At 30.8% G+C, this 20,727-nt stretch overlaps 5 protein-coding genes across 11 annotated transcripts; 2 read left to right on the forward strand and 3 right to left on the reverse strand.

The window, feature by feature from the left end:
* Positions 1-46: 46 nt before the first annotated feature.
* Positions 47-2,206, reverse strand: Pus10 (Pseudouridine synthase 10). 2 transcript variants are annotated; one of them, XM_076901206.1, is made up of 7 exons: positions 2,146-2,206; positions 1,878-2,029; positions 1,704-1,811; positions 1,332-1,639; positions 1,052-1,263; positions 847-972; positions 47-759 (listed from the first exon to the last, which is right to left on the reverse strand). In XM_076901206.1, the coding sequence occupies exons 2-7, from the start codon at positions 2,019-2,021 to the stop codon at positions 137-139; spliced, it is 1,521 nt and encodes a 506-aa protein (XP_076757321.1). In that variant the 5' UTR covers positions 2,022-2,029; positions 2,146-2,206; the 3' UTR covers positions 47-136. The 2 variants fall into 2 exon arrangements, with proteins under 2 accessions (XP_076757321.1, XP_076757322.1); XM_076901207.1 differs by lacking the exon at positions 2,146-2,206 and having other exon boundaries at positions 1,878-2,049.
* A 1,620-nt stretch (positions 2,207-3,826) lies between these two features.
* Positions 3,827-6,676, forward strand: Fsd (transmembrane protein fates-shifted). 2 transcript variants are annotated; one of them, XM_076901208.1, is made up of 8 exons: positions 3,827-3,980; positions 4,145-4,225; positions 4,344-4,448; positions 4,532-4,609; positions 4,681-4,819; positions 4,900-5,101; positions 6,023-6,184; positions 6,287-6,676. In XM_076901208.1, exons 1-8 carry the CDS (start codon positions 3,914-3,916, stop codon positions 6,563-6,565), a joined length of 1,113 nt encoding a protein of 370 aa, XP_076757323.1. In that variant the 5' UTR covers positions 3,827-3,913; the 3' UTR covers positions 6,566-6,676. The 2 variants fall into 2 exon arrangements, with proteins under 2 accessions (XP_076757323.1, XP_076757324.1); XM_076901209.1 differs by having other exon boundaries at positions 3,829-4,002.
* Positions 6,677-6,902: 226 nt separating this feature from the next.
* On the reverse strand, positions 6,903-10,140 carry Cog2 (conserved oligomeric Golgi complex subunit 2). 2 transcript variants are annotated; one of them, XM_076901205.1, is made up of 11 exons: positions 9,894-10,140; positions 9,589-9,816; positions 9,219-9,485; positions 8,819-9,120; positions 8,626-8,743; positions 8,214-8,539; positions 8,044-8,110; positions 7,772-7,952; positions 7,400-7,679; positions 7,144-7,324; positions 6,903-7,049 (listed from the first exon to the last, which is right to left on the reverse strand). In XM_076901205.1, the coding sequence occupies exons 1-11, from the start codon at positions 9,963-9,965 to the stop codon at positions 6,966-6,968; spliced, it is 2,106 nt and encodes a 701-aa protein (XP_076757320.1). In that variant the 5' UTR covers positions 9,966-10,140; the 3' UTR covers positions 6,903-6,965. The 2 variants fall into 2 exon arrangements, with proteins under 2 accessions (XP_076757320.1, XP_076757318.1); XM_076901203.1 differs by lacking the exon at positions 8,214-8,539 and having other exon boundaries at positions 8,606-8,743.
* Positions 10,141-10,719: 579 nt separating this feature from the next.
* Ubc10 (ubiquitin conjugating enzyme 10) lies at positions 10,720-12,267 on the forward strand. The gene is made up of 4 exons (XM_076901210.1): positions 10,720-10,858; positions 11,227-11,322; positions 11,608-11,794; positions 11,863-12,267. Exons 1-4 carry the CDS (start codon positions 10,832-10,834, stop codon positions 12,030-12,032), a joined length of 480 nt encoding a protein of 159 aa, XP_076757325.1. The 5' UTR covers positions 10,720-10,831; the 3' UTR covers positions 12,033-12,267.
* A 1,237-nt stretch (positions 12,268-13,504) lies between these two features.
* On the reverse strand, positions 13,505-20,517 carry Cul3 (cullin 3). Of its 4 annotated transcripts, XR_013102286.1 has the most exons (15): positions 20,376-20,517; positions 18,818-19,201; positions 18,525-18,728; positions 18,283-18,462; positions 17,780-18,154; positions 17,038-17,208; positions 16,864-16,971; positions 16,577-16,754; positions 16,238-16,476; positions 15,960-16,129; positions 15,647-15,785; positions 15,387-15,514; positions 15,238-15,296; positions 15,021-15,100; positions 14,091-14,948 (listed from the first exon to the last, which is right to left on the reverse strand). XR_013102286.1 is itself a non-coding variant. In XM_076901211.1 (14 exons), exons 1-13 carry the CDS (start codon positions 20,433-20,435, stop codon positions 15,272-15,274), a joined length of 2,361 nt encoding a protein of 786 aa, XP_076757326.1. In that variant the 5' UTR covers positions 20,436-20,517; the 3' UTR covers positions 13,505-13,815; positions 15,238-15,271. The 4 variants fall into 4 exon arrangements, 3 of the variants coding, with proteins under 3 accessions (XP_076757326.1, XP_076757329.1, XP_076757327.1); XM_076901211.1 differs by lacking the exons at positions 14,091-14,948; positions 15,021-15,100 and adding an exon at positions 13,505-13,815; XM_076901214.1 differs by lacking the exons at positions 14,091-14,948; positions 15,021-15,100 and adding an exon at positions 13,505-13,829.
* Between the last annotated feature and the right edge of the window lie 210 nt (positions 20,518-20,727).

Here is a 20,727-nt window from a genome sequence, read left to right on the forward strand (position 1 = left end):
AATACAATGTAAAACATATAAAAAATATTTGTGTATATTCTGTTCCTTTGTTCAATGTTAAACAACTCTTATTAAAAAACGATTTCTATTTCTAACGTCTTCGTTATAAAAAATATATAAACCATTAAAATAATTCTTACGGCCAAGTTAAATTAATCCCTGTCACATCTAATGCGACTATATCGACTTCTGTATTAAGAATGTCGCATAAATTTGGTACAGTTCGTCCAAAATCTCCGTGCACAAATTCTTTAACGTACGTTCCAGCTTGCGTCTTAATATCTAATACAAAAAACATAGTAGCAGTTTGATTTGTAACATTCAGTTCTTGTAATTCCTGAGGTTGCACCCAGCGGGCTCTCATTTCATATATCAAACGTTCTCTAGGACTCAAAGGCCTCCTATGTAACACTCTGACTGGCGTTTTTTGAATTATCTTTATTCTTTTCAAATTATTTAATTGCTCAAGAGGTACCATAGCTTTGGATGTATTGCGACAAAGACAAAGCGCTCGATAAAATTTCGTTTTAACGTTTTCACCTTCTTTTAATCTTTTTAAGTCAAGCCTAGATAAGACTTTTAAGTTCGATGTGATTTGCACTTGCTTAGACGATCGATTAATTTCTTCAACCAGAATGGACAATAATTCATTCGTTATTTTGGTTACTTTAGGATTAATTAATTCAACCGCAAATGGTCTCCCTGAGTATATGTTTCTAACATCCACGTCTTCTCTCCCGGACGATAAAAATTTAATACCTATGTCCACAAAAAAAATGCTGTATTTTTCAAATGAAATTAACTGTTAACCAATGCCACAAAATGTGTGTCCAGTACATAGCTTACATTGAGCTTTTACTACTTGAGCAATAGGATTGCACAGGATATCCTGAACCGATGTCTGCATCTTCTTCTCGCCATTTATGAACCACGGTGTTTGACTGAGTTCTCTTGACAATTTGTTATATCTTCCTGAATTATCATACATTTTATTATTATTACTATTATCATTATTACGATAATCATCATCATTATTATCAAAGTATATTACCTCCTATAAAAATACTTGAATGAGAACATACAATACTTCCTACTTCTATACTGTCAGCAGTTTCAAAGGACAGAGCTGTAAAGTACTGAGAAAATTCTTCATCTGTTATTTTAGCCATTATTGTTTCTATACTTTTTCTGCTATACCTATTATCATTGAATTTTCTCTTCCGTTTATTCTTTGCGTTATTTGTTTCCTTACACATACTTACTCTAAGTTGAAAAGAAAATTCCTTTAAATTCAATCAATTCTTGAAAAATATAATACTTTGAAAACTTACAATGTTTCGCATTCTTTCTCATTAGATTTGCATGTTAAAATAATTTCAATTAGAAGCGGAGAAGGCGTCGCTTGATCCACTTGTTTTTTAATAGTCTGTTCTATTTTGGGCGTTACTAGCCATTTCCAAACATCTTTGATATTCTGCAGTTTGACTTTCAGAGCTAACAACGTATCCTCGGATATCTTAAGTCGCGCAGCACATTGCATATGCAAGAAACGTTCTCTGAGACTGATGCATACAGGTATCGTTAATGCGCATATAAATGTTTCACAGTCGTAATTCTCTTTCTCTACTTCGACTTGTATCTATTCGCAAAAGTATTCCAGATTTATATGAAACATATATTTTAAGTTGGACATTTTAACGTACGTTTCGAATAACTTGTTCCTGTATTTTATTTTGAAGAATTCCCAGACAGGCCACGCAAAGCAACTCATCGTCCGAACAGAGATCTATCCCTTCTGTAATATACCCAGCCTACAGAAAAAGTGTATATAATACGCATTTCATGTACAAATCGAGTCACGACAACTTCTGACTTACTCGTCTTGCAAATTCAGCAGGATCTTTGAAACAATCTAGTGTACGCAAACCAATGAAGCGGAAACAACATCTTAAACAACAATGTTGTTGTTGGAAAAAATGAAAAATACGTTTCTCTTCTTCCAAAGAAAGATTCATTTTCATATAAAATTCTATAATATAATTTTCAATGTTTAGAACGAGTCACGAAATTCTAAGATTGATGTTGCATTTTTGTTAACCTCGTTCGCAGGTTCGATTAGTTTAGAGTAAACACGTGTGTACGTACCTTATCAATGATTACACATGCATTATTCACTACCACTGTTGAATGTCGCGCTAGTTAATTCTCTTCGAAGAATGCCTAAACTGATCGCACATTTTCGTCGATAGCAAACTAACCTAACCTCTTTCTTTTTAAGCAGGGATGAAACTGCGCACCAATCAGTGTTACCATTTTCTACAGAAATAAATGGCACCGCTGATGTAGTAATTGTGACGTTTCACGTCGCGGGACTGTGTTGATAACAAGAATATTTTTATTTCACCTTCCCACAGCGTCGTACAAGTAATCTTACGAAAAATAGGAGAAATGCATTATTGGAACGCTTTTGTTTTTATAAACTATTAACAGTAAAATAACTAACCTATTAATTAGTGACTAATTTAATGTAGTATTGATACTTTATGGTTTACAGTTTAAAATTTTCTACCGGATAATTTTTTAATGCCAGTAGTTGATGTTAGGAACAGCATAATGCGTTTATTTTTCTCTCTCATACTCCATTCTTTTTCTTAACTGAAATTTGTTATCCTTCTTTTTGTCTTTGTTAACTCTTTCTACTGCACAGGGATTATTGGCTGTTTAAAAATGAATTCATCCTTTTGCAAATGAACATTTTTTTCTCTTATCGATAATACAATGTTATTGAATTATTCTAAGTAATCCAAAGAATTGTTTCTTTTTCTTTCTTATTCTACAAGACTCAGGAAATGCATGATCTTGTGGGTCATACAAGACACTCTACTTTTTCTACTACCGCATTCACCGATGTTGAATCCCATTGAACAAGTATCTTCCAAAGTGAAATTTTCTGAGAGAAATATACTAGCTGAAACTTGAAACCGCAAAGATTTGCCAGATATAATTAACAACTCGTTTACTACCATTAGATCAATAAATTGTTATAATTATTATATGAATATGTATGCGAGTTATCAGCAGCTGTTGTTTAACTAATTAAAGCCATCTTTGCATTTTTGTATTTTAATTAATTCATCGATTAATTTTAAACAAATATCTGTACCAATTTAGAATGCCAATACTGTAATTAATATCTTATTACTATAAACAAACTATTGAAACGCGCATTAAATAATATTTATTTATATTTCTTGACTTTATTAGCTTCGGTGACTGAAACAAATGTTATTTGTAAACTCTTTGCTTTGATATACAAAGGGTAGAGGAAAACCTGTAATTAAAAATCAAACAAAGTAGATCCCCTACTTTTTGTTAGAAATACAAATAGAGGTTAGAGTACATACAACGAAGCATTGCTTTTATGCGTTTTGCGCAATTTAAAACAACTTTTGAAAGGAATTATAAATAAAAACGAAAAGCTTACTCTGGTGTTTCTAAAAAAAATTGTCGAACTTGAAAAGTATTCCGCGACGAGAGAAGTTTTAGCGGACGCAAACAGTTCTCTGATATATCTCCATTATAGTTACATATTAATTACAGTTATTAGTTACAGCATTAGCATTTCTATCTCTGGTATAGATAAATCGTTGTGTTCTCTGAATTTCTATTTACCTCCGTCGATCACGTGCGGTTGATTGTGTAACTCTCTCTCTCTCTCCCACTGATGGGACTTACACGCGCGTTCACAAATGCGTACCTATTCCAACAGTTAGCATGAATGTGTCGTCTATTACATACCACATATACGTTTCAGTGTAAATAGTTGTAAACTTTAGATTATTATTCCGTTGGAATTTTCTCTCTAGTACCTGATTAATTTTTAAATACGCGTAGTAACGTACCGTTTAATATCATGCCTATTTTAAGGAAAAAATCGAACAAAAAAGTAAACGTAGATAATGGCAATAATAACTTTGGAGGTTAATCATCATTTTATGTTTGGTATTATTTCGAAACAATCCATTAATTAACTAGTTTAAAATTCTATCTTCTACACACGCATGTATTTGCATATATGTATATACGTTCGTTCATTTGTTTATCTAAATCTGTATATAAAAGTGTCTCATTTTTTTTATAACAGATGTGACCATCGACGACTTTGCAAATTCATCAAGGACGCACGCGAGATTTAAAAAGGCAGTGGTAAATGTTTCCTCCGAAGGTACAGAACATTCTTGCTAACGGATATTTATATATTATAATTTTTAGCCTTTTACGTTGTTCGTTTGAGAACAAGGTCTCCAGTCGATGAATTCTGTTTTCATCTTCTCATTTTACAGTGAAATTGAAAGAAACAACAGAAAAAGAAGATCCGTGGGATAAAATGAGTGAAAGTGAACAAAACGATCTGTGCGATTTAAATAAGTCAAAGAAGAGTATTAAATGTAAGCGTCGTCAAAAGTGTTTAGTTTCTTCTTTCCCTGTAACTTTAGTTCCTAACCGAGTATAGGTTAATTGAACTTTGTAGATGTATTAACGAATCGAAGAAGAGGTAGGAGGATAAATACATCTGAAAGGAATGAAATTGAAGAAACAGAAGAAGAAGGTAACATAGAAAAGAGAATTATAAAGGGAAAGAAAAAGTTTGTAGTAAAGAATGTTATTTACGTTACTTAGGTATAGATTATCCGCTGGATATATGGTTTATTATATCCGAATATATTAGTCCAGAGGCAGTAGGAAAATTTGCTCGAATATGTAAAAGTTCTTACTATGTAACAACATCAGGAAAATTTTGGTTCCACCTATATAAGTCGTAAGTTTTACATCGTGTAATGTCATAGTAATTGTTAACTGAAAGTAATAACGTAACACTAACAATGTATCATTATCCAGTTACTATAGATTTGTTCCTGGTTTACCAGAACGTTTACAACCACAATGTATGGTTCGTACGTATGGACTTCGTGCTTGCGTTATCAGAACGTTACATTATACTTATTTCGCTTTAAAGAGAGAAGTCGATGATGTGTCTTATTTAAGACAAGATGAACCACATTCACTTATCAAAAGACGGTGTTGCCTTATGTGGCATAAAGTATGTAACATAATAGATTGTAAATGGTGTATTATTCTGAAAGTTCATAGAAAAACAATAAAAACAGAATCAAAAAAATATTAGAGTAACATGGTTGTTTTACGACACTGTTACGGTTGAAGGCCAATCTAGATCATGGTATTAACACTAAAGATTATTAACAAGTCATGAACTGTGTAATAAAATTGTATATATTGTTACTTTACCAATGTTAGGCTGAGAAATTGTGCTTTTGAGATACATATGCACACTTAAAGATTGTTTCAACAACCAAAAAGAATCGTATAAATCATATGCTGCAGCATTATATTGTATACAATTTATTATTAATTAATTGGATTTTTTAAAAGTTTATAAATTTTGGCATTGAAGCAATCTTGCATATCAGATTCACATATTTTTTGCTAAATGACAATCATATTAAAATAATCTATATTAAGCTCTTTTAGAAAGCTAGGTACGTTTCTTCAAACATTTTTTAATCAATGGCGCATGAATTGGCATTATTGAAATCAATTTATTAAATTTTGTTATTTTGTAGGAAACGATATTATGTGTGATTTAAACCAAAAAGAAACATTGATGTAAATAATTACATTATGTCGCATTATTCTCCACTACATCGATCAATTAAAACATTTTCTACACACCAATGTTTCTTTGGCATTAATGAGTAACATTAATATTTTTGGTAGGAAATAATGAACTACATAGGTCAGTATATTAAAAAATATACAATTGATTTAAATCATTCTTTTTGGGTACATGTACGAGAAATGTTTTTTGAATGCAAGCTTTTCAGTGTCTTGCCGTAAAAATTACTGATGTACTTTGAGTATACTTTCAGGATGAATGAATACCATACGAAAATATTGCATAAAAACACTTGTTCACAAGTCAATTATCGGTATTTTGTTTCAGGAAGGAAAAATGCGATGGTATTTCTATTTCAAATTAAAAGAACTACCAAAAACTAATAAAAACCAATTAAAACAACAGATGAATAATAAAAAAAAAACAGATTTCCTTGAAATATTGGAAGATATAAATGTAAATCCGGAGGAAGGTTGTAAAATACTTAGGGTAATTATTTTTTATCATAGCAGAATTAATTTTCATATATATATGTACAAATTTAAGTCATTATAATAATATTGTATTCGTGCAACAACGTATAATTTACAGGTAACTTGTTTAAAGTATAGTATGTTACCACCTGTAATCGGTCTAATTCTACAATCAGTATCGATGACTTTAATGCCCGGCTTTAAGGATCATCGGTTACAGCTTGGCTTTGGTACATCCGACGTTCCTCATACGTTAACGAATCAAGTTATCTTAAATGACGTTATTCACTGCCAAATACTAGATTGGTGGCACCCTACTTACCCCCATCAAGATGCAATAACTACTATTGAATTACCACAAATCGATTCTTGGGATCAGACTTTATTATTATTATGAGTAAAAATTCCATATTTTGTAATCGTGCAATTAGATCCTAAGTGTAACTTTTGTAATATAAATATATTTATGTAAATAAATAATATATTAAACGCGCATTTATTAAGTAAAGGATTTCTATAGTTGTTGGCTATAGTTTCAGTAATCATAAAAATTGAAGATATGAACGAAGAAACTATTAAAGAGATCAGAGATATATATAATAAAAATATACGAACATTAATATTTTTCTATATGTACAGCTGTTATACGTACGTATTTATATTCGACTTTATGTATGTACATATATTTAGTATAACAATAAATAGCAAATACATACATATGATATGATTGCTTATACGTTTCTTTTTAGTCAATTTACAAAGAAAATAAAAAAAAATAAATAGAAAGAAAAATATAACTATTTTCTTGTTGCTGTCTCAACAGCGTATAATAACTCTTTCACGTGAAGCACGTTGGAAGTTGGAATCTCCATCTCTGTGATCTAAAGTACATAATCAAATTTATGTTGGAACGTAAGCGACATTTTTTACGCAACGTAGAATAAATTGTACAAATATGTGGTAATAGATTTTTACCATTTTCGCGTAAGCTTGCACATCAACTTGCAACTGAATTCGTATTTTTTCATCATCACTGATTCCCTGAACTTCCGAGAGATGAGAACCCGTAGATTTATCGCGTATTTTTTTTAATCTTCTTAAACTTTCCTCAGTTTTTTGCACCGAAGTTAATACATCTGTTACGGAAGCCAGATAACTGCCGGATAACAATTCAAATTGAATGTGTTGAAATTTTAGTAAATGTAATAATTAATAGTTACTTCTTTCTTACTGTTCAGTTAACGATGAGAGGGCTAATTCTAGCAAATAATTAATGTTATCCGGTATTACTTGTTTGTAGTCCGTGCGGAAATTAATGAGAAATGCAAGAGTATTTTTTACATAAGCGCATGGTTTTGTTGGTACATCCCTTTTCGTCCGTCTAAATAGCCTTGGTATATCGCTGACTTGTTTCAAATGTGTTACACATTGTTTCAACAATTCATTCACAATTTCTTCTGTAATTTCTGGCAAAATGGTGTTAAAATTCTTTATCGTCTCATCAAGAGAATCTACGAAAAAATATGTAATATATACATATATAATGATGGGAATAGTTTTGAAACTAATAAGTAATAATATTGACATCTTATATGGTTGCAACCTTTTAACATTTTCAGCACTGTTGGAGACTCTTGTTTAAGTTTCGATTTAACTGTTTGCAGAAGAGAAGGTAGTATATTTACAAATTTTTCTACATCCTTATACAAGCAAATTAGGAAATTTAGTTTCGTAGAATGTTCTATCGTACTCGTATTGCCTACTTCATTCTCTACTGGCCATACCTTTTCCATAAAAAGAAAAATCAAGATTACCACCATTAATAAACTCTCGCGCGTACATTACTTAAAAGAAGAAAAAAAGAGCAAAGTGTACTTCTTTGAGCACTGTTTGAATCCAAATTTGATATCTGGCACATATCTGGAGGGTGAATTTCCAGAACCTAAATGTGAAATGTGATAAAAATTGTATTACTTTTATTCGTGTACATGTATGTATACGACTTATATATGAATACACATGCATATAGTATATATACAACATGCCTATGGAAAAGCTGATATAGATACACGTTGTTATCCCAAGTTTTTTGCAGATTTTCCCATATGGCGCAAGTTGCATGAAGAGAGAAATCATTTCCGTTAGTAACAGGTTCCAGTGATCCTTTCACAGATAATGGTGATATTGGCTCAATTAAAATTGTCTCAATTCCACTGGCTATTTCTTGAAATCTAATTTGAAAATATACTGGTAAATTCCACTTCTTCAAAAAGTTTTTATATTGTACATTTTCCTTTAAGGCAGTTAATGTTTCGGGTGTAACACACTCAGCTTCTAATTTTTCTAAGAACTCCAACGTTGCTATGTATCTCTAAACAGATGGAATTTTTAACTATGTATATGTATGCCATTATTCTATTATTAAAGCTTTATTTACTTTGCTTTTTTTTTGTTTACCATATGGAATAGTACAGGGTCTCCGGGAGCAAAGATACACTTTATATACTCCTCAATTTTTTCTTCTACATCGATCCAAAAGCTGTTCACCAAGAAATTGTAACCTTTCACAGAAAGTCTGGAATAAACATCACTGAAAGTATTCATATCGGTAAAATAACATACAAAAATTCGTGTGTAATAAAATGCATACCTATTTGGATATAATGTGATGTCTAATAACTGTTTCAATTCTACACTTAAGATATTCAATAGTTTATTGTACATATTTTGTAAGCCAAGCAAATCCATTTGCAAGTTTTCTATGTTAATTACACTACGAATTAAAGGGTCAACAATCTCTTTCCTCACTAAATTTTCTGCGTCTCTTATTTTATCAAGCGTAATATAGATTTTTAAACAACGGATTAATAAAACAGAATTCTTTTCTTGTATACAAGCTAAAAAGAATTCGTTCAGGTATGTCATATAAGATTGTTCTAGTCTTTCAGCATCCTGTTGCAATAGATCGTTATTACTGTCGTGATTATTTTAATTTTATTAAAAAATAATCTACTGATTACTATCTCTGATTACTTAAAACGTAAGCATACTTTCTGTTTCTCATTAATGATATTCAGTTTGCATCTGGACACGTGGAACTGCAACTGATTAAATTCTCCTGCAGCTTGTTCTAAAATATCTATCTTGTTAGGACTTTCAAGAAATGCTTTTAAAGATATTATGGATGAAAGCTTATTCAAAGATGTATAAACGTGCTGCAAACTGTACACACTTTGCTTGTTATCTCTAATTCTCTCATTCTCACTTATATTATGCGTAATTGTCATAATTTCATCATCCAGGGTTTGTCTTACTTGCTGTAAATGTTAATAAAAAAATCAAAAGTCAAATTATTAAAACAGTATAAAAAAATCTATAACCCGGTGGTTTTGGTTAAATATTTCTTCCTTTATAATTTACCATCACTTCTTCCTTTAATTGACCTAAGGGTGTTTGCAAGTCATTAATAGCTTTGTCTAAACCAATTAAATTACTCGATAAATTTACAAAATCTGTATAATCTCTGTTGATCAAATCTATCATAGCGGACCTCAATAATTTCAAGTATACTCCGAGATCGTCTCGCATCGTTTCCAATTTTGTGTTTTTCCTATGTTCTTGTAGAAAAGTGTCCACATTAAAGTTTTCCTACAAATTCACAAACAACATTGAAAATTAAACAGATTTCACAGCAAAGCATAAGACACGTCTCGACAATGACTTACTTGAATGAAATCAGTCTCCGAAAAACATAACTCTTTCGGAGCTCTTGGTAAATTAATGTTGCTCTTTGACATTGTGATATATTATTTATTATAAACCTCTTCCTCCTTTCTTTTATTATCTCGCACCACCTCGTACTCTTCTTTGTTACAACATCAAATCATATAAATGTACATGTACGTAATTTTTCATCAAAATATCTACTAGATTGTTTTTGTAGTGACAGAAACGCAACCTATATCGCGAAAATGTTTAAATCAATAACTCTCCGGCTGTTTTCAAATAATTTTCAGGTATTTGAAGTATTCACCTTTCAGGCATTTGAAATATTAAACTTAATGCTCGGATACGTATGCCTTTTCAATAGCGTTCAACCAAACAATAACTTTTAACCTTAATTTTACATATACGTTTCCCTGCATATTATTCATACGTGCATACGTGTGTGCACGTCATATACATATATATGCATATATATAACCGCACGATGCTGGTTCGCTATTCGGCAGCAAGCAAACCTATGGCGGTTCTGCGTGAAGTGCCGTGCGATGCGCGAGAAAGATGCAACCTTGGTATGAATCGTGGGCAGAAAAGTTGCGCATCGCGCGACACTTCAGGCGGAACTAACGCCACGCGTTTTTGTGGTGTGAAACGAATTAAGGCCTACCTACACATAGAGCGTGTATTACACAGCTAAACGAATGGAGGAACAGCAATTTATATTCGCGAGGAACAGAGTAAAATATCTATATTTGTAATTGATGAGAAAGGTGGCATCGCGAATTCAGATTCAACAAGGGGGAACGTATGCGGTTTTTACTCGTGAAAGATCTCAACGCGAAAAAGTGCTAGGGTATTTTTCAAGGCACAATAGGTTGCGAAGCCCATCACCAAGGAACCTGACAAGCGCTTAGCTACTTTAGTGAAATTTATTTTCAAAATGGCAGCGACGAAAAGGTTGCAAAAGGTAAATTAAAGTTTCTGTCAGTAGAACGATCGTATATCGAATCCGTCGTTTGTAAAACATCGTAGAGTACGAGCTTGAAAGTTACAACATTATTATCCTATAGGTGTTTAATTGAAATTTAATTTGTACAGCTTTAACCAAACTGGTACCGAGGACGTTCTACGATGATACGGAACATTGATATTTGTACTATTCTTTGCTATTTATCTGCATTCAGTTAAAAATATGCTCATCTTTTCTCTTTTTTTCTTCTTTTTTTTTTTCCTTATGACAAATAGATAAAATACTTTGCTGTTCGAAAATAATTCATTACGAGATTCATACGTAGCAATAATTCCGAATATAACCATTATTAATATTTTGTTTAGGAACTTGGTGATTTAAGAGCTTCGGCAATGAAAAATTTTACAAATATCCAAGTAGATGAATCGAATATTCTTACTTGGCAAGGACTTATATTGCCGGTACGTTTTAATGTATTAATCTATTTTCGAGATATAATCTAATCTAATCTAATGCAATCTAACCTAACCTAACCTAAACCTATTTGTAAAAACAACTATAGTTAGATATATTCAATACTATAGTATAATATGATTTTAGAAATATTAGAATAATTGTATACAAGTCATGCTTTAAATTTTGCTGCTGATGGCATTACGATGAAAGTTTTAACAATTTTTACTAACACACATTGTCTGCTGTTTTTCTTTTAGAAATATTAATTATGTTTACTTGAAATATTCTAGGATAATCCACCATATAATAAAGGAGCATTTCGCATTGAAATAAATTTCCCTGCAGAATATCCTTTTAAACCACCAAAAATAAATTTTAAAACGAAAATATATCATCCAAATGTGGATGAAAAGGGACAAGTGTGCTTACCAATTATAAGTGCTGAGAACTGGAAACCAGCTACAAAGACAGTTCAAGGTGAACATTTGTTTTAATCTATCGTGCGTTGAATGATTATGCCATGTACAATGTATGTTTATTTGTAGTTGTACAGGCTTTGATAGCATTAGTTAATGATCCAGAACCAGAACATCCGTTAAGAGCAGATCTTGCAGAGGAATTTTTAAAAGACAGAAAAAAGTTTGTAAAGAACGCCGAGGAATTCACAAAAAAACATGCAGAAAAAAGACGGGAATCATCATCTTCTAACGAATAACCATGGGTGATCAGTCCTATTCACCATGATGCCTGTCACCCATCAGCTAATTTAATTCAAGCCAACATAGACTTATCTGTTATACGAAAACCAAGTTTATCGAGATACATGTGTACAGTATTGGTTAACTACCGACAATGATATTAATATATGCAAATTGTAATGTTTATAAAATTAACAAATTTTTCAGAGCAAAGAAAAATATAATAAACTAACTGTATAATATTGTATACAATTTGTCGTGACCTTTTGAGGTCATTACATGTGTGGGCACATAATCTGTTATCATTTGAAGCAGAAGAAAAAACATTACCTGCTCTCTTTTTTGTTGACAGCAAGGAAATTACAACTTGAAGGAAAATACTTCCATAATGTTGACCATGCATTATTAAGGTGTTGACTCTTTAAATTATGAATGACTTTTGGTATTGCATCAGTCGAATTTAGTAGTATTAAATGATTTATATAATTATTAAATTGAGCGCATTGATACTCGTAATTATAATAGTGTCAATATTTTGATTATATATGATTATGTATAAGTGTATCTCTTTAAAATGCCCACCTTGAAAACAACTCCATCTTCTAGTATGAAAGGTTCATTTGTAACTCAATATTTTGCGTATAAGTACAATTAAATTAGTTTACATCTGTGTATGTGTGTGTGCGCGCGCTTGCGTATGCCTTTTTATATAATGTTATCTGAATTAATCTTATCTTTGTCAATTTGTTACTTATATAGTATTATATTGTAGAATACATAATTCAAATATACATTCTTAAGTATTCATGGTAGCATTTAAACTGCTTTAAATATACTTTACCATTCTATATATTATTTACACTATGTATATAAATAAAAGACAAGATTCTTGAAATATGTAACACACACATACACACAGAGAAGATATGTACTAACTGGGGGATACAAGCTCGAAAGAGACAAATTACATAAAAATATAATATAAAAGTGTAGAATAACATTTTTTTATTTGAGATTTTATTTTTAGAAAAATCAGGTTTAAAAATTTAACGAATATATGCAAACTTGGCTAATTCCTACATTAATGTGGTCGATACAATCAACATATGGTTACTCTGCGAAGAAATAAGTCAAAAATGTATATTTGTTTTATACGGCACTTCATTTTTGAATACAGAACAAAATTGAAGATTCAAGTTATTTACTTTTTACAGAAAAATCTTGACTTATTTTTCATACAGAATAAATTGCTGTTGATTGTACCACTCATATTTATTCGTAAATTAATTGAGAGCACGTGTTAAATGTTCAAACTTGGTTTTTCTGAAAATTAATGAAAAAGTGTTATTCTACCTTACTGTTTTTATTCTCTTATGTAGATTTACCTCTTTCTGAATTGTATCACTAATATGCATACACTCTGTATACAAAAGGATCAGTCGGAACTAACATAATATTATGTTTACGACGTGTTGAAACGAAGGGCTGCTTTTACAGGGTTCAATTTTTTTATTCGATTTACGTAAGAAAGGGTAAAACCTTTGTTTCTTTAAATATTAAACTCTATATTAATAAATAAAGATATAAATGAAAATAAAAATATGCATTTCACGTGTTTTCCATCTGTCGATATTCGAGCCCATATAATAATGCGGTTTTTAATCATAACTTTTTTTCCCTTATCTCTTTATTAACTTGTTCGTCTTTTATATAAGCTCATGCGTGCACACTTTTTTTTTTTTTAGTTCCATCATTAAACTCCGCATCTGTTACAGATTCATAGGTTCCAATTTTGGCATACTACAATAAACATTCTGTGGTTTAACGAAGAACTGGATTAATTCGATTATACTGAAATAACTGATGAGCTAGGTGGAAGAGGTAGAACTTATTAACAGTCTACCAAACATTTTGTTTTTACGTATTTTTATTCACTTTCAATTATATAATCGATTTCATCGAAGATAAAATACGTTTTGAAAAATAGATATGATAAAGTTTTAAAAGGGATCATGTATAAAAAATGTTTAAAATGAAATAATTGAAACTGAAAATAAGGAAAATGTAGTCAGAGACACACATCACACTATTTATGTATATACACGTGTAATTGATGTATCACAAATACATATAGTAGTGCTCACTTAAGCGGTCACTGTCAGTACCAAATAAAGACGCTTAAGTGAGGAGATGTCCTCTGCGAATTAAACTAATGGAAGTAGGAAGGACGAGTGCATGTAACATGCATGTAAGATCGATATTGTGCCAAGTTTCACTTGGTAGTTCAGCATATTCAAAGGTCACTCCGAAGTCCTATTTTTAAGAATTGAAGAGAATGGCGACGGATGTTTAAATGAACAAAACTGTGGACGCTTAAGTGAGTGCTATTATACCAAGTTGTCATATGGTTAAATTATTTATGACTAAAAATTTCCTTAATTATAATATAACCAACGTATGAACCAATTTTCTCGATTCAACTTACTTTCAATTTACTACAAATAAACGTATACTTAACGCTGAACACTATGGACTGAATTGAATTTATAATTTTCTGTTATTATAAGTATTCTCTTACGTATATATTTAAATTACACACAACACAATAAAATTGAACTGACTTACGGAAAAGGGGGTATTAAGAGTTTTACTTGCAGAATATATTTATAAAAACGTTTGCGTCAACCTTTTCCACCAAACTAGTCAATTATCAAGCTTAACATGTAATCACTATCTTCAAATATCGAGGCAATCAACATCAATTAATCTGAATTTAATTTATTTAATAAAATCGTTGATGTTTTCTGATTGAAAATTCTATCTTAAATTTTAGGTTTAGCGTTAAATATAATTACTTTCGAGTAACACAGGATACATAAAATATGTAACAATTTTACTCAAAGCGAATAAATAATATTAAAATTGTTTGAAACCTAAAATGAAAACGGACATTTATGTAATAAAAATGACCACAAATTAATGGAATGTTTAATAAACAAACTAACTATCAGCAGTATATATACAGTTGTTGATGTGGAATGCCTCGTACGCGTGATCATCTTAATTATGTTCGTATAAGAAAACACTAAAAAACGATAACAATTAATTTATCATTGAAAAAATGATGTATAATATATAATACTCCAATATATAATATGAGACATTGAAATATATTTAGAGGAATAGGTATTATCGTTATTATTATTATTACAAGTTACTTACATGTTTGTACAGATCCAATATTTGAATTCGAGCATTAAGCAACGTACGTATAAACCTTTCTACAATTGAATATTTATAAAATTAATGTTAAATAATAATTATTAAAAATTGTATAATAAAATGCTAGATACAATTGGTAATGCACGTACCTATCTTCTGGCGTGCGCGCCAAATATTCACGTTCGATTAAACCCTCGATACGTTTTTTAATTATTACTGGTGATGGCAAAAATCGACCTCTTAATTGTTCTGTTACCTCGGTTACAAGTATATTGTGCTAAAAACAACAAGACAAAATGCAATATAAGATACAAAAGATATAAAGTTTAGATAAGTTATATAGAAGTTATATATATATATTTATTTATTTAATTATTTATTTATTTATATACGGAAATATTATACATACAGGCATACGCTTTCTGTCTTTCATAATACGAACGATGGCTGCTTCTATTTCATGCTTTCTGTCTTCATCCACTTTGTTACGAGTTTCTCTTCTTTCCGGTTCCGATTCTCCTTTCGCCGCTACTGTTTGAATTTTCACTCTAGAAATAATCGTATTATAATTGAAAGTAATGTATGGAATGAAACAAATAACACTGAGTTAATAGAATGAATACGTATATATTATTGTAAGACTGTAATATGGAGATGGATTTTTGATGTAAAACTTGCAAGAGAAAATTACTTTAATAACGATTTTAATATAAGCATAATACCTGTGTAATTTACTAGTGAAACTATCATTAATACAGAAATAATGTGAAGGTTCTATTTCTTTTGTACGAGGATGTTTTAATAACACTCTTTGCGTAGCCTTGCCCATTGCGAGAGATTGTAATGCTCTAACCAAGTCTCTCTCTGGAATATCGGTTTCACCTTGAATTTCCTACGCAACGTTTCATACATTGTATATAAAAATGTAATCATAAAATAAGTTAGGATACATAGTAACAATCAGAATTAATTGGAAGAATAAAAATTGACTCAAACTGACCTCGTATGTTAACTTTTCCCTTTTGTTAAAGAGCATTAAAACGCACATTTGATAAGTTGACACTTGAATTATGTGTTTCCTAGTGTTTCCACAACTGCTGCTACGCTGACTTAAAAGGCTGCCATTAGTGCTGCCACTTCCGTTACCAATAGAACTTGAAGACAATGGTGTATCTAAACCACCGCAATTGCTTTCCTCTCTTCGTGGCCCATAAAATACAGCATTCAAATCTGCAGAACCTGAAATAATTACGTTTCGCTACTATTTAGTAGTGCAGTCATTTAAATAAGACACATTTTATAAAGACAAGAATATACCGTCTTGTTATAGCTGACTAACCTAACTGTGGTTGTAGTGTCAATTGCCGACCACTGTGTTTAGCAAGATAGAAACGTCGAAAGGCATCAAAAGCATCTCGTGGAGCAGCTGGCATACTACACTTTGGAGTCGCAGATTGTGTTGGCCAAAAACCAGTTGTTAAAACTCTTACACTTATGTCCACGCCATATAAATTTGTCTATATAAATATATAAAATTGAAAAGGACATGTATGAAATTATTAGTAGCTCAACTAAGCTCAGCAAAACTACATAATTTTCTATATTATAGATCTTATAAATGCTTACATTCGATGTCATGACATGATCTTTGAATTCATCCATAATAGTATTACTAACTGTTATATCTTTAAACATTCCCTCCAATTTTGATGTGAATTGACACCCACATTCAGTCTAAAATAAAGAATTAAAAACCAGCATTTTATTTATTAATAATTTGTAAAGACAAAGAAACGTTACCTTAAGTTTTGATATCATGTTTTTTTCACTATCATCAGACACAGATTTATTTAAGAGAAGACGTTTAGCTAAATGCTGTTTATAGTACCGTTCAAATACATCTTTTTCTTGAAGAAATCTAAATAAAACCATAGTTTTATCCAAGATACCCTCGATTTCTTGTTCTGTCATCTAAAAAAACATTCAAGTAAACATTGATTAGCATGGATATGGAATTACTAATGAGCAAAGAAGAAATAAACTAATCTTAATTTTCATTTGTTTGTAAAATCATTTTTGTATAATACAAAAGGTTTACGTTAGAGATTAGCGTGAACCTAAAAATGTTGGGTCAGGTCGAGCTTATAAGATACTTTCGAACTTATCGAACTTGTAAGATACTTTCTAAAGTATCTTATGAATTAAAAAAAGTTGGAATTTTTGAGAATTCCGAAATTCTTACAATTATCTACAAAATGAAATACTTGATTTTAATAATAAAAAATTGTCAATATTTGCAGTTATAACTTAGTGAGAAAGAATTCGTTATGCAATAATTTTATAATTCTTGAGAATCCTGAAAATCTCGGGAATCTCTAAATTCTTAGAAAACTTAACATTTTGGATTTCCAAGGTACTTTCGAGACCCAACCTGACTTGACTCAACTCAATCTCTTCTCAACCCATCTCAACCTAAGCATCAGGTTCTCGCATATTTGCAGCACTTATATGTAGGAATATTAGTTAACTCAGTAAGACTAACCCCTTTAACACCTTTTTTCAGTTTGTCGTCAATGAAGAGCGAAAGATATTCTGGACTCTTTGTATTTAAATTGAGAAAGTATTCAAAGTCAGACGCAATCATTTGCTTGTAATTCTTATCATTATTAAATGAGTAATGTAGAAAATGGTCAAAACGATCTTTTAAATCCAGTAAATTCTGAATAAAAAGTACGGCATTTGTCGTCGATTCGTGTTCTTCTTGAACCATGGCACGTCCTTGCTCTTTAAGAAATTGAGAGACACAATCGCATACCGTACGCAAACCATCCGACACTCTTGAAAATAATTTATACATGCATCCGAGATCTTCTGTTTTCTGATTTTTTAGCATGTGTACAACTCCACTGTTCTCCATCTGTAAATGGCAAAAAGGACAGGAAGGAAAACAAAAGAGATAAAAGGAAAAGAATATGCATTATTGGATCTTGATTAATTTAAAGAATAATAACCTGAAATAATACATCAATAGAATACAATTTTTACCTCAACAATAGTTTTCATGTGAATTTTAATTAATTCTTCTTCTACAACTTCTACTATCCGTGGTTCAGTAGATTCATCTAAATAATGTTTCGCTCTTTCTGATTCTTCACAAATTCTAGCTTCAACTTTTTTTATATATACCGATGCGCTATTTTCTGCCAAAAATTTTTGAGATTCCATCTGCATAGAGAATAATGATGGATAATATTAGAAGATGGACAAAAAAAGCAATATGTACTTACTCTATAAAATTCAGCACTTTGTTGTAAAAAAGGCCTTTCAAAATCTTCTTCGTAAACTTGACGATTGTTAATGCCAAGTAACATTAACATTTGGCAGGCATTTTTTATCGCAATGCGATCTACTACTTCTCCTCTTCTCTCCCTTGCTACCATACCTAGTAAAGTTTCTCGTAAATGGTCTCTAACACATCCGTATCTGACCACCTAAAAATACAAATGCATAAAAAATTCATTAACCAATGAAGTCCCTAATCATATTTTCGAGGCTTTTTAATTGAATAATAACTAACTACCTGATCTCTAAATATAATAAGTCCCAAATTGTACACATTGTCTACGTCATTTTGTTGCACATACACTCTGTCCATATACATCAAAATATCTCTTATCATCACCATAGATGTTTGGTGATCGTTCCAAGCTTGATTTAATGTTTGTAGGAAATTGTTATGGAGCGATCGCAATACATCTTCCCTGACTTTATTTTCCAAATGATGTGTTATAACTTCCTTTAATCCTGTATATAAACGTTCTCCATATTTGTGAAGAACCATGTTATAAGCATTACGGTAAAGTTCTTCAAAACTAAGCCCAGAATTATTTTTCTTCTGAATTTCCTGAATTGCATTTTTTAATAATGCCCAAATACTTTCTACATACTTTTCATCCATAGTCATCTAAAAAAGAACAAGAGAGAAGAAAACATAATATTTTATTGCGTTATGTAATATTGATATGATCATTAATATTTAAATAGAAAATTTAAAAACAAGTGTCAAAAATGATAGATAAGCAAGTTTTATTCAAAATTAATAATATGAATTTTAAATTGTATAATACAGTTTCTAACTTTAATAGAAAACTATACTTAAGGATGCGCATAATTAAAAATATCAATTATATTAAAAATAAATTACGACAGAATGTTTTTCTTTCCTAATATTAAACTAACAACATTGTTTAATATTCATTAATATTGTTTTGCAAATAGGTTTTGTGGTTCGCTGAACTTTAAATAATTATAGAATCAAATAAATATAGGAGAAGTATGCTGGAATAGTGAATGTAAAAGAGAAATACATGAATATTTTTGTAATAAATCACCTACTTGATATAAAATATGGCCAAAACATAAAACTACCCAAATATTCGTAATGATAGCTTAAATAATAACGAAGGTATCTCTTTTCTTTTTCCCTTTTTTGTAGTTACTTCTTAAATATCATAATATTAATCGACAAAGAATTTGCATGATTTACATTTTTATAATCATAAATTTAGACAGCGTTCCCAATTTAAGTTAAAAACTTTATTGACAGGTCAAATTGAAATTCATTGATAAACATTGAAAGTATTAATGTAGTTGTATTTCATTGCATTTATTTTGCACACTATTGTATCAACTGCAAATATATTCATATTCATGACAGAATGTATAACAGTACAAACATTGTAACATCAAGAACAAAGAAACGGTCTCTGTTCATAAATAATTTGCAATGCGTTACTCTAAGTATCAGAATAGAAAAATAGGATTTCGAGTAAAAACATTTTCAAGTAGTGAGAAGAATGTGCTTTGACGAGTTCCTAAAATCTCTTGTAACTTTGACGTGTAATTTGAAAAGGACAGGTTATCAAAATATACATATGTATGCAGTAAATTCGAATAACGTATTGTATTTACGAGTTCATAGATCGCTTAAGGTGAAAGAAAAACAGAGGGCGAGGGGAAATGAAAAAAGAAAGGAGGGAAAGAGAGAAAGAGAGTAGAACGGAAAAAAGGAAATAAAAAAATGTTAAGAAGTAAAACGAACGAGAGCTAAAAAGGGAAACGAATGAAGCCGTACTCACCGGAAAAGCACGTATGCGCATTTTGCTTTCCTTTTTAAGCATAGCACTGCTCTTCATCATGTCGAATTTCTAGCTAGACGAGATTCTTTTAAAAATGCTCTGTGGCCAATGCTGCGATAACGTTACACTGTGTATACATTGACATCAGTTAAACGTAGAGAACATTCACTCGCGTACAAGGTAGAATAGCCGTTAATCGGCTATCGTATGAAAATACGATCACACATCCAGGTTTACGGTGTGCAGAGGGATCGAAAATTTTGTTGTTATCGTGAACATTTAGTAAAAGAAAGAAAAAATACGCGATGCCTCGATGAAGTGGGGGAGAGAATGAGAGACCTGGAGAAAGACA

Source organism: Xylocopa sonorina, chromosome 9 (assembly GCF_050948175.1).
Source record: "Xylocopa sonorina isolate GNS202 chromosome 9, iyXylSono1_principal, whole genome shotgun sequence".
NCBI lineage: Eukaryota > Metazoa > Arthropoda > Insecta > Hymenoptera > Apidae > Xylocopa > Xylocopa sonorina.